Here is a 13,752-nt window from a genome sequence, read left to right on the forward strand (position 1 = left end):
ATAATATTCGGCATATTTTACACTCATACAAACTGTAATTTATATGGCTTGGAAAGAAAACACACAACTTCTCATTGAAATATGAAGAGAAATTTCTTAGTTTAGTGGTGGAAAGAAGGCACCATCATTTTTATTTTTACTTAAACTCCCTGGATCCTGGAGTTTAGTTGCATGGTATAAGGAGCATAATTGGATTTTTGAACTAAGTTGCTGATGAAACCAAGGACACTTGGCAATCATTATTTGGTGTTATAAGAAACAAACTAAGATACAGGGCTTTTCTCTTTTTCTTTTTATCTGCCTCTAAAATAAATATCGTGTTGAATGTCCATAGCAAGTAGGCTTATATTATTGAGTTGCTATTGTTACCTGTAAGCTTCATTCTAAACATAAGTGAGAGTTCACCATGGACTATGCTTTTTAAACTTACCATTTTCTGTTTTTGCAGAGAGGTAGGCTTTGCACTACACTGTTGTTAAGTAAATACATCTTTTTCGATGTCTCATGTAATTGTATTCCAGTCCTACAAACACATTTCCAATGTGTTGTGGCTTAAATCAATAGACCATCTCAGAAGAGGGCATTGGAAGTGGCATGAAACCCGGAGAATCCTGTACAGATTTATATTGCTCTTTGTACCGTTATTGTTCCATAACAGCTACATTTCTGAGAGCCACTTTTGATCTGACACTACTGGCTGCCAATTGGCAGTGAGGATTCCCCTAGATTAGGTGGTTGTTTCCTGTTTCTATGTACAGGCTTAGGGAGATGGGGTTTACTTTCCTCCAAATGTTTCTCAACCTCCAAATGTTTCTCAGAACATACGGTACAAAATGTTCAGAAGTAGGATAATTCCTTTAAAAGCTACATCTGGTTACCCTCAGATAAATATTTCCATTAATATTTCAACTCATTTTTTGATCCTTCTTGTAGTTTGTAGTATTTTTTTCAATGTATGTAGGTGGCCTTAAACCATATGGCAAAAGCATTTTCCAAAAACATTCAGTCTTTGCCTTACTATGAACTATTTTCCTTTATTCCTTGTCATTGAATAGCTCCTCTCAGCAGGCTCAGAAACCCCCTTTTCCCTTTGATCTGATTCTGCTTATGCTGTGGCTTAGCTTATGTACTTTGGCGAACTCATACATGTTTTAATACCATATTTAAGAATGAAATCACCTATTCATTTCCTCTGTTTGGAATGAAAATATGTTGTTACTATTTTTAGGTACTTCGCATTGAATGTTCCTGCAGGCATTGCCTGGATAGTGTCATTGTTATGCACATGATGCTACCTTTGGGCTCAGTGGTTTGTTGTGTATCTATTTTAAAATGCTCAACTGCCTAGATTCTTTTTTCCCCTATTAAACGATGCTTTTAGACACTTTATTTTTAGGTCTGTGAACACCTTTTTTTTTTAAAAAAAAAAAACAGATAAAAGATATTGGATGTATGTTTGTAAATGACACGTGAGAGACTCAGACATTTACAGAAAAACTTTCTAATGTCTATTAAAAGTCTGAATTCTTACATCTTCAAACATCTTAGTAGGGGTGTCATTCCCTCCCCTTCTTGACAGCTGCTTTACTGCAATCTCAACTCTCAAAGTTGGTATTGCTTAGGGCAGGAAAAAATAGGAAATAACAGATAATTTTGCATCATCTACTTTACCTGTTATGAGAACTCTTAAGAACACATACTCAATAATGTCAAAAATCCAAAGAATGTTCCATCTGAAAGAGACCACAGCAAGTTATAAAGGCTGTTTTCAGGCTACCCATTCCCGGTACAAGTTTTTCAAATCCACATGCCCTGGGTTATTGTGAAGTGCCTTTTCTTCCCAGGCTGCCTTGCAAAAATGCAATCTGTAGCACCCTTGGCCCTTATACTAGCAGTTCCCCAAAGGATTAGCATAGCATTATAAATGACATACAATTTCCCCTACCATGTGGTTGAATCCCTCCCAAAATATTTCATCATTCAGAATAGTGTTCAGCATGTGTGGTTCTCCTGTTCTATGTATTTTGAGAATTTACTTGAGAAGATGTTATATTATTTTAAGAATGACACGTATGTATTATAGTGGGGTAAATACTAGAAGTGGGGTGAATAATTGCTTTCATTTAAAGTGTTTTGTAAGAAATAAATTCACTCCCATTTCTATGTTTTTTAAATCACTGGTGATGAGAATATACGATGTTGATCTGTTATTGAAAAGTCATCATGGTACTTGGGATGCATGGATTTACATAGATTATAGAATGACTAACTTCACTGTGTCAAAGCTATCAGAGGACCTGTCTTCTGTAGGGATATTGTCTAGTCAGTGTGATGAGAAAGAGTTGATGATGTTGCTGTCCATAGGAGTGGTTGCAGATGTGGACTACACTAAGTTGGAAAATGGAAAAAATAAAGAGGTTAGATTTATCTTAAAGAATGTATAAATCTTTAGATGCTAGTGTTTCTCTGAGTAATGAAAAGAGATCATGATAGTGTAATTCCCACCTAATTTTTGTCCTTTTAAGAACTGCTAATCAAATGGATGATTATAATCTCAAATTATTTTTATATAGCACATAAGAGCTGAAAAGCAGAAAAGTTGGACTGTCCTTTTTGTATTTACTTTACTACCTTTGGTATAAGTCATCTGGTGCCTGAATGTTGTCTTTGCCCTGATACTGCAGTAATGGTTTTCAGTGCTACTGAACATTGAGTTTGTGGAAGAAGTGAAATTGTCGTAGTGTTCCCTGGTTTGTCTGTGGGATTTGTTTGGGACCTAGTCTGCTATTACGCCTATCTGTCAGAACTTGCCATAATTTAAATGTTTGAGGTGGATGGTTAAATGTCTTTAAGGGAATATCTTGTTTCCCAAAGAGCATTAATTTTAAAGCGAGAATGTTCTCTAATGCACTACTGAATAATGAGTAATATATAAAATATGGTATAGTCCCATAAATTTAAATATTTTAGAAAGCAGAAATATATTATGCCACTATTATTGTGAATATTCATAGTAATACAGATCCTTTTACCTGCGGTGTATTTATATTTTTGCAAAATGTCCTAAAGTGTGTAGATTATATAATGTAATTTGAATTGCAGCATATTTTTTCAGACTTAATCGTTTAAGGGTATTTCCTAGTTAATGCTTGCAGTTCACTTCACCTATCTGAACCATCCTGACTTTACTAGGGCACACTGAAGATTATGAGGTCTGATGAAATGTTTTCCTATCCCTATAGCTTAATTTATGGCATTTTTGGCATGATTTATAATGCTTCTTTTCGTCTGCCTTGTGTTAGATAGCTGTGACTGTGTCTGCCTCTGCGTTGGTTTCCTGCAAACCTGTGTTTTCAGAAAAGCTGCTTGATTACCTATTACCAGTTTTCTAAATCAAACTTACAAATCAGTCAGTGATCTAGCTTTAAACAGGGAATTCTGCAGACACTGGTGATTAGTTAAAGCTCTGTTTTCAACATTACCGAGTTTGAGTGCTTTATTTTACCATGTTTGGTCTTTAAACAAGAAGTTAATATCTTCAATCTGCAAAAATTGTTGATGAGGAATTATTGATGAGGATTAACAAAAATACTTCGGGAAAACATTAATATTCGTGTCTAATGTATAGAAGACATCTCAACACAATGTAGAAAACACTGTTACTGAGCTAAACCTTGAACCCCTTGAGGGCTTGTCTTTAGTCTTTATATCTCAGTCACCTAACCTAGCATATGGTAAATACTCAGTAAACGCTGACTTGGTTGAATTGACTGATTTACCCTATTTTATGTTCTGTTACAGCCCACTGTTTGTAACATGGAAGATTGGTCGAGACAAAAGATTGCGTGGATGCATAGGTACTTTTTCTGCCATGAATTTGCATTCAGGACTCAGGGAGTACACACTTACCAGGTGAAGACCAATTTTTGTTTCATTTACATCTACTTATAAAAAAACTTACAATACTTGAACCTAATACTTTAATTCCTTTTCACTTACTAAATTATTGACATTCCTCTCTCCTTTCTTGTTAGTCGTTTTCCTTTTTGGTATCCAATTAACTTCTCTTAATAAAGTATTATTGCTATGTATTATTATATAAAATGCTCTGGTGACATATATCTTGTCATAGATTTTTAAAGTGATCTTTTTGGTTCTTCCAGCAGGCATCTTATTTTGTGTAACTGGAAAATGAATGACTAAATAAATGTCCATGAGTTACCAAAAGTATTATTTCTATCCCCTTTAGTCCTTTGAAAAAAGAGTGGTTTTTCCTTCATTTCATACATTTTGCTATACTTTTATGTGCTTTAAAACTTCAAAAGAAATCCTAGGAAGAAAGTGATGTCAGAGCCTGGCACTGTAATCATTCACATTCACACTTCACCCCCAAGTTAATTGTAGCTTGCTTATTTTGTTTCCTCTAACACAATGAGAGGGTAATGAGTGCCTCATTACACTTCTTAAGACGTTGCTCTTCATTTCTCAACTCACAGAAAGCTATCTAACATACCATCTATTTTTTTAAAACACAACTTCTAGCAAATTGTGTTCCAAAATTATTTCAGAAGAAGAAAATGTCTTAAATAATGAGCTATTATTAAAGGTATTTCCTGGTTTTGTTCATGTTTTAGTGTGGCTCTTTGACACATGGTTGTAATCCACACAGTATTGGTACAATAAGAAATTTGTCCTTGCTAACTAACTATTGGTACTTGGGAGAAGTTGCCTAACTTTATGGGTAAAATAATAATTCTTGTATTTTTTCTATATATTCAGTATAGGTGTTAGAATGAAATGATTATTTTACTTCAGGATTAACGTAAAAATTCGTTTTCTTGCTGCAGAATTGTGTAAATTCAGACTTCTAACACCAGTTAATAAAAAAACCTGTAAGTTTAATAATCTCATGTTTGAAGGTCTGTAATAGCTCATAGCTGCAAGGTTTTCTCAATGCATAGTGAATTGCAAGAAAAAAATATGCAGTAGGTTGGGAACACATTTATTGTTGTCTCTTTTTAACTGTGAGAATCTGGGTGTTTGAACTTTATTAAACAGCACAAAGTTCGTGAGAGATAAAATATTTTTATTCCTGTATATCCATCCGTTCATCCGTCCATCCATCCATCCATCTGTCCATCCATCTACCTATCTACCTAACTATCCTTTCTACTTAACCTATGTATGCATCTACCTATCTATCTATCTATCTATCTATCTATCTATCTATCTATCTATCTATCTATCTATCTATCCATCCATCCATCCTCTATATTCTGAAAAGAACTCCAGTTCACTAAAGAGTATAAATGCTACCCTTGAAATAAATATTTTTCAATATAAAATAAGACAGATTCATTTGGGGACTTAATCAGTTCTTTAAGTGACTACATTTTGAGGAAACAGGTACAAATGAAATTGCTTGTTTACTACACGTAATGGATAATTTATTAGACTTTTCCCAAAGTAACTTGTTATGAGGCATACTGGCTCCTTGACATTTCCTGAGAAAGAAAGTTCTGTGCCAGGTGAACTTGGGAAACACCATCACCAGTTAATAAATGTAAAAAGCTCTCCTTGATTGCAGCAAGTTCCAGGCCCTTGTGTGTAAGTCTTGTTTTAAATCTAAAACTATATAATACAGCATTTTCTAGACTACAGTTTATTTGACTATAGATCCCCTTTCTCCTTCTACTCCAGAGTCTTATGCTGTTAGAATTCCAAGAAATACAACATTGTAAACACGAGCCTGTGATGAAATTTACAAGTGTTATAAATTATAATTTTTATTTATGTTTATATACACACAATTTATAGCATAGAGTTTCTTTGTGCTTTTAAGTGAAATTGTGGAAGAAATTCCATTATCAAATATTCCATACTTTAAAATCTTTTGTGATGGTGGCAGTAGTCACTGGTAACAACTTGATTTTTGCCTGGGAGATGAGAATATCCAACTCTTCTGTGCTGGTGAATTTTTTTTACATTAATGTGAACTGATCAAATTTTTCACACAATTAAAAATGTGCCTGCTTTTGTGTACCTTTTTACTCTCATTGCATGTGGTCGGTGGCTGGGAACATCCTGTTTACTTTTCAACCTTTTTCCTTGTATTTCTATACAGCTTCCTTAAATTGTATATAGTACATTGAAAAGGAATGTATGTATATATACTTACTTTGTGTTTTCTATATATACATATATGCATCTGGTTTGCTTCCCATTTTATGTGCAATATAATCTAATTAACATATTACAAATCATGTTATTTGAAAGATATAAACAAATCTTATAAAAATTTAATGTGTTGGGCCGGGCGGTGGTGGCGCACGCCTTTAATCCCAGCACTCGGGAGGCAGAGGCAGGCGGATCTCTGTGAGTTCGAGACCAGCCTGGTCTACAGAGCTAGTTCCAGGACAGGCTCCAAAGCCACAGAGAAACCCTGCCTCGAAAAACCAAAAAAAAAAAAAAAAAAAAAAAAAAAAAATTTAATGTGTTTAAATTCATTTTAAAATCACAAACTGTATGAATTCATTTTGAGAAGTTTTAATATTACAGTGCTTTATTGTCCCAAAAGCATGCTTACATACCCACCCCTGTGTGTGTATGTGTGTTTGAATGTGTGAGTGTCTAGAGAAATGTATTTTGAATTAGTGTTTTTACAGATAAATAATTTTTGGTTAATTAAATTTGTTATTTGACAGTCTTACATCCTGATCCTTACCCTACTTTCTTTATCTCCGGATCACTGTCAATCTCCGCCTTCCCTGCAGGTCTTTTTCCCACATCCATGTCTCTGTTTTGTTTATGACACACTGAGTTTAACCTGGATTGTCTGTATGACCATGAGTTTGGAACTATGTATTGAAGCTTGGTGGTCTTACTAGTTGCTACGCAACTGAAAACAATGACTCCTTCTCCCCTTGCATCCATCCTCAGGCAGGCATCATTAAGCAGTGAGGTGCTGAGCTTGTCTCTCATCCTCGCCTGCCTCCAGCAGTGCGTTTGTTTCCTACATGCTATGCTGTTGTTAAGCTATTTCTGTGTTAGACATTTGTGCTTCTCTCATAATAACTCTTAGGTATTCATACCTAAATTTTTAGTGAGGAATTGGAGATTAAAGAATTTAAATAATTTACTCAGTCATGCATCTAGTGAGTGGCAGAACTCATATTCAAATTTAGGCCATGGACTGACTACATATTTTTCACTGTGACATATATACCCAAATCTCTGTCATGTGTTCCCTTAATGGAAACTTTCATTAAGTTAGATTAAAATAAGATCTTATAAACACAAGTAAAATTACTATTCTGATTTTATTTCTAGCTTTATCATGAAAATAATGAACTCAAAATGTTACCATGAATTTAATAAGTCAGTAATCAACAATTTTTCAAAAATTCTAGTGAAGAGTTATGAATAAAGTTTATTTGAATTGTTATTATATAAAAGAAAAATGCTTATATAAATACTACTTTGAGATAGGAACTTGTAATTTTTGTTTGCATAGACTAGACATCAAGAAGAACTCAGAATTTCTAAACATAGCAAATAGTGATTCTTTTGGGAGTCTAGTCTCCACATCATAAAGTCTGCACCTCACAACCAAACAAATAGAATCAGGTGAACTTAGGGCTCTGGGAAGGTATTAACCAGGGAGCAAGTAGGGGCAGTAGAATGATAACCCACTCTTTAATAACAGGTAGGTTAAAAATGAGAATATCTAGTTATTTGTTATCTTCATCCATGATTAGGTAAACATTCAGTTTACAGTTATAGCTTTTCTTATTCTGGTAAAATGTAAATAAAATATTTTATAATTTTAAAGCATACACTTTTGTGATCATAAATACCTTTCATGTTGTTGTGTAATCGTCACCACTGCTTAGCTCCAGAACGGTTTAATCTTCCCCGTGGTAAGTGGCTACTTTTTGGCTATGGTGACTAATGCTGCAATAGAGATGGGCATGCTAAATACCTGAGTACTCCATGAGAAGATAGTTCTCTCGCATGACAGTCACATAGCTTCTTATAAGCCATTAATCTTTTCAAATAGTTCTTTAAAAATTACCAGTTTTTTTAATGAAACATTTATCCTGGATTAAGTTTTGATTCATAAATGAAGTTTTTAATTGAAATTTTTCATCGTCAAAGTGTTTGCTTAATTGAAATTTTGATTTCTTTTAAATGGAAACAAGACTTTATAAATCGGCTGGTGATTTTCTCCCAATGATAGAAATACATAATTACAAAGTATGAAAACTTTGTGACAATTATGATGTGGGACTTGGAGGAAGACAACCTTTTCCTTCTCCTTCCTTCTCCTGGGAGGCTCATGTAGACAAAAGCAGGAAAGATATAGTGAGCAAGAAGCAGGATGTCGAGCTGAGAGTCACAGATAAATGTTCATAAAATACAGACTGGCGGTGAAGTACATGAGTTCCTTCTTTTGCAGTGCCTATACTTTAAATAGTCATTTGTGAATAAGGGTAGTCTATAGTGTGTACCATTTTTTAAACCAATGGCTTTAGTATTTATATATATTTATAGCTTTTATAAGCTAGAAAATAGAAAGATCATTTTTGCTACTTAAAAACATACTTTTGTATGTAGGAGAATTAGGATTAAGAGAGGAATGCAATCTTCTCAGTCAATGAAAGTGTCTTATAAATTGCTTTTGAAAGCACAGCTCTAATTCTTTATATAAATCTATGATGAAAACATGGTATTTTAGAATACAGAAATGACTGGTACTTAGTACGGACAGGGATGAGACCAGTCACCACACTTACAAGATGACTGTCTTTTTCCTCTTCTATTTCATTGTCCATAGATGTCTTCTCTGAATAGCTAATTATGTGGGTTATGACCGGACCTGGAGCTGGAATCCTCACTATGTTGCTTTTGTTGTGCTCTGAATTCTCAGAAATTAGCAGTGGAGGTTTAGTTCTTTCTAAGAAATGGAGTAACCATATAAAAGGAAAAGAGTCCGCTTTGATTTTGAGTTTGATTTTCTTTGAGTCTGTGCGCCTGAGTGATGTGTATATGTACATATATGTGTGTATGCTGAAATGGAATAACAAGAAAAGCAAGCGAGGGGTTTGTTTGCAAGTTACAAAATGTTTGCTTTTGATTAGATTGTTTAAGATATTGAAAATTCCAAACAAGCTTTGCTTTTTACTTTTCTTTGAAAGGTCTTATTTAGATTGGGTACTTCTCCGTGACTAGACACATTGTAAACTGAATTTTCTTTTATATTTGGTGGCATAATCTCTCTTTTTTTTGTAGAGTAGTATGCATTTACAACCATTGTAAAGCAACATAATTATGTTTTTCCACTCAGACAGAATAGACTATTATGCACCAATTCTCGTGATTGATTATTTTAGCAATACACATGGCTCATTGTGAATAATTAAATTAAACAAATTCTTTTCTATTTTTGTGTTATATTGGTCCTTACATTAGCATCACCAAGATTGATTTTTAATCAGTGAGTTGCTTCTGACTGTACATTATTGTCATAGCAGCTCATTCCTGAGATGTTGAGGACAAACTATTTTTGTGTCTATGGCAAGACTCCCGGCTCAAGTATGCTTTGGGAAAAAGAGATTTATTAGAAATACAATGTAAACTTAATTACCTTAATTTATAATCTATGTTCTACCCTTTGCAAAAAGGAGGATGGTCCGGGTTCTAAAACTCACAACTACTGTCGTCATTTCAGCGCAATTACCAAGTTAAAATTTGCCAGATTTTATAGAGTATTTAACTTAAGGTACAGTTTATAACCTAGATGGTCATATGCTCTTTATTCACTATTACCCTTAGGAACGCATGATGAAGATACTTAGCTGCAGAAATCTGAGATCTTCATTTTAGCTGCTGGGTTAATGCACTCTTTTCATTATCCCAAGGTTGTGCTAATGTGCAGAGATGTGGCCAAAAAGATTGGCCAGCAGAATGTGGAAAGGGAAACGAAAGAGCATGAACCATTCCCAGTATGGCTAATGGCTCCTGAATTAGAGAGAATTGTCTGAACTCATCTAGCACCTCCTGCCGTAGAAATTAAATGCACTGAATGTATCAGATTCTAATTCCCTATCACATCTTTCAGATCTCCTGCGTCTCCACTTGGATTTCCCCTGCTGCTTTGATTAAGTGCCACAGGCACAATGCCTTAGGGCAGAAAAGCAAAAAGGGCGGTCTGTAAAAAAGCTGCCAGAGAGCTGCAAATGGAGCTTTTTCCATGTCAGGCCTCTTGATTCTTGACTTTGACAGGCAAAGAGTGAAATACAAGAAATTCACTGTATTCTTACATACATCTGTGAACTTAACCTCTTTGCTCCTGGGATGTTGATATTTCCCCTTTTTAATCATGTTTAAATTATTCTTCCTTAAATCTGTGTTTTGCCGTAGGAATTTATGACATAGTAGGAGAAAAAAGGTAAATAAATAATTACAGTACTAAGCAGAATAGGTTTTTGTCTGAGAGACAAGACAGATGAACACAGATACTTTGCATTGTGATAAAACAGAAACACCCTTAATGCAGTTTATACAATTATTTCAACTAGCCAGTTGTTTTACTAGGTGTAAATTATTGTATATGATTTTTTTTTTACAAGGATGTATTCAGAGTGTTGTCAGCCAAGTAACCTTATATATGATTTTGGATATTTCAAGAGATGAATAACATTTAATGTTTTTGTTTGTTCTTTTGAGACAAGGTCTTATTATGTAGCTTTGACTACAATGAAACTTGATATATAGAACACACTGGTCTTGGCCGGGCAATGGTGGTACATGCTTTTAATCCCAGCACTCGGGAGGCAGAGGCAAGTAAATCTCTGTGAGTTAGAGGCCAGCCTGGTCTACAGAGCAAGTTCCAGGATAGGCTCCAAAGTTCCAAAGAAACTCTGTCTTGAAAAACCAAAAACAAAACAAAACAAAAAAATACAAAATAAAAGAGAACACATTGGTCTTGAACTCACAAAGAGCCACTGGCCTCTACTTTCTAAGAGCTGGAATTAATGTCATCTATCCCCATGCCCAGCACATCATATTTTAAAAAGGGGAAATGAACTTAGTATGAAAAAAATCTTTTGAAATAAAAAGACTTGTAAAAGTGTTTGTGTTGGGCTAGAGAGATGGCTCAGCAGTTAAAAGTAATAGCTACCCTTCCAGATGACCTGAGTTCAATTCCCAACCCCCACATGGTGGCTCCCAATCATCTGTAAATCCAGCTCTAGAGAAGTACTCTTCTAGCTTCCATGGGCAACACATATATGCAGACAAAACACTTATACACATTAAAATTTTCAAGATTAAATAATTTATTTCAAAAAATGTGTGTATGCATACACATACATAAGTATGCACACACACACATACACACGCATACAAATACAAGCACACACTACCAAAAAATATCTAGAACTAAGTTAAATCATAGCCCTGTTGTTGACAGATGATGACAAAAATTAATGTTTTTTTCTCTGATCCATTTACATTAAAAGTTAATTCATATTTTGTTGTAGTATAAGCTGATATTCACCCCCTTTTCTAAGAATCCAGAGGTCTCATTTCTTCTGATGAAATATTGAATTGGTAAAGCTATGTTAGAATATAATTATTATTTGGCATTATTGTATTAAATGAGGCCTAAAATTATACTCAGTTACTTAATATGTATATTGCTTTTTTAGGGGGAGTTACAGAGTCTTCTTACGTGTACAGTCCAGCCTCAAACTCATGATATTCCTACCACAGTCTCTGGAGTATCTGGAATTACAGACCTGCGCCTCCATGGCTGGCTTTAAAAGTGGATTTATTTGGTCTGAATATTTCAGTGATAAATACTGGTTCTAAAGTGTTTGAGTATGTAGCACCTTCACCAGCAAGAAAACATATTTGTGTCTCCTCTCCAGGAAGAATAAAATAGACATATTGATGTAAGCTCAAGATTATTCCAGAATCTGACACAAACAATACACTTTTTCCACATTTAGGGATGGGGGAGTAGGAGCGATGCCTGTAGTGATCTGGGTGGTTTAAAATAATAAATGTTGAGGTTTGGGTGTGGCAATTTCATATTAAATTTTTAGCTATGTTTTTTTTTTGAGCATGAGAAATGCTTTTGAAAAGATTTCCTTAAAAGGCAAAAAGAAAGTCTTTCTCTGTGATCCTTGCCCTTCTCTCAGACTGTAAAGTGTTTCATATGTGTACATTCAAAGTAGCAGTCACTGGAAGAAAATTCTTTTTTTATTGCTAATAACAGTTTGTTGTCCTTCTAAGGCCAAACACTGTGTTAGCCTTTCATGTTTCATCAAGAATATATTTTTCTTAGAAACAGCTTCCAGATGTTTTTACATTTTATTTTCACTTTTAAACAAATCACAAATATTGGGTATAAAATGAAGGTACCAAAGAGCTGTATTGTTTGAATTGCTTCTAGTTAACAAAATAAATGATATGCATATATTCATATACATATATATGTGGAGAGAAATTATGTAGTACACTTCTTACTATATTTAAAATCTTTAACATGAAGAATATAAAAGTGCTACCTAATAATTGGTTGTGATCATAAAACATTTTTATTACTTTTTAGATTTATTTATTTTTATGTGTATGAATGTTTTGCCTACAAATATGTGTAGCACATGTGTGTGCCTGGTGCCTGGAGAGATCAGAAATAGGCATTGGATCCTCTGGAACTTGAATTACAGTCAGTTATGAGCTACTGTGGGGGGTCTGGGAGACGAACCCAAGGGCTTTGCAAGAGCAACAAGTACTATTAGCCACTAAGCCATCTCTCCAGCCTCATTTTATTAATTTAACAACCTTACTTCAGCTCACAAAATGAACCTATATATCCACATTCAAACTGTAGGAACATTGTTTAAATGAGATTAACACATATTGTCCCCATTTCCACCACCTCCCAATTTTTTAACATTGCCACATTGAAATACTAATTTTTGTCCTTTTGTAGACTAAAAGAGAAAAAATAAGAAAAATTCATAGAGAAAATTCTACAGAAGCTTTAATTACAGGAATTTCTGAAAGCTCAGTTTCCTGTTGCTATACCCAGCTACCCTTATGCCTGCTTTATGTGTTCCACAAAGTCAGTTTAAAAGGTTCCAATGGTAGCCACTTTGTTGGCAGTGACAGGACAGAGAATTTCCTTTTACTTTGCAGACTGCTTTTAACCTAAGTCATTCTTATAAGATGACCTTTTGATACTCCCTAGATAAGGGGAACTGATTTACTTAAGTAGATCCAGAAAATTCTTTGGAATAGCGGGGCATGATTGCACACGAAAAGGAGTGAACATTCACTAGACTAGACTTAAGCTACTAATAAGGTCATTGATTCAAGTTCCAGTTCGGGCAGTTTGTTTTGTTTGTTCCACGTAGCATCCTGTACCCAGGCCCAGGTAGTTGATAGGTAAAGCTCAGGCAAGAGCTTGTGCACGGTCAAGTACAAAACCCAAATGTGATCTCTGACGGGCTACAGTAAGACTTCTAACACTGAACCGTCTTGAGAGGAGTTAATATTTGCTTTGACTCTGTAAGAAAAAGTATGCCTATTAAAACTTGGTGATTTATTTTCGAAAGCTCTTTTAAGAGGGACTATATGACTTTGGGGAGAAAGGTTTTTCGGTCTTTGGAGTAGAAGGAAAACAGAGAACGTAGGTTAGTCTTCAACAAGCCTGAAAATACTTTGGAAAAAAAAGAAAGA

General features: G+C 34.6%; 1 protein-coding gene across 1 annotated transcript in view; it reads left to right on the forward strand.

The window, feature by feature from the left end:
• The window catches only part of Ammecr1 (AMMECR nuclear protein 1), a 107,687-nt gene that overhangs the window by 48,088 nt on the left and 45,847 nt on the right, over window positions 1-13,752 (forward strand). Inside the window, exon 2 of the mRNA XM_075958317.1 lies at window positions 3,802-3,912. Within this exon, the coding sequence (XP_075814432.1) occupies window positions 3,802-3,912 (111 nt within the window). The remainder of the gene's footprint in view (window positions 1-3,801; window positions 3,913-13,752) is intronic.

Source organism: Microtus pennsylvanicus, chromosome X (genome assembly GCF_037038515.1).
Source record: "Microtus pennsylvanicus isolate mMicPen1 chromosome X, mMicPen1.hap1, whole genome shotgun sequence".
NCBI lineage: Eukaryota > Metazoa > Chordata > Mammalia > Rodentia > Cricetidae > Microtus > Microtus pennsylvanicus.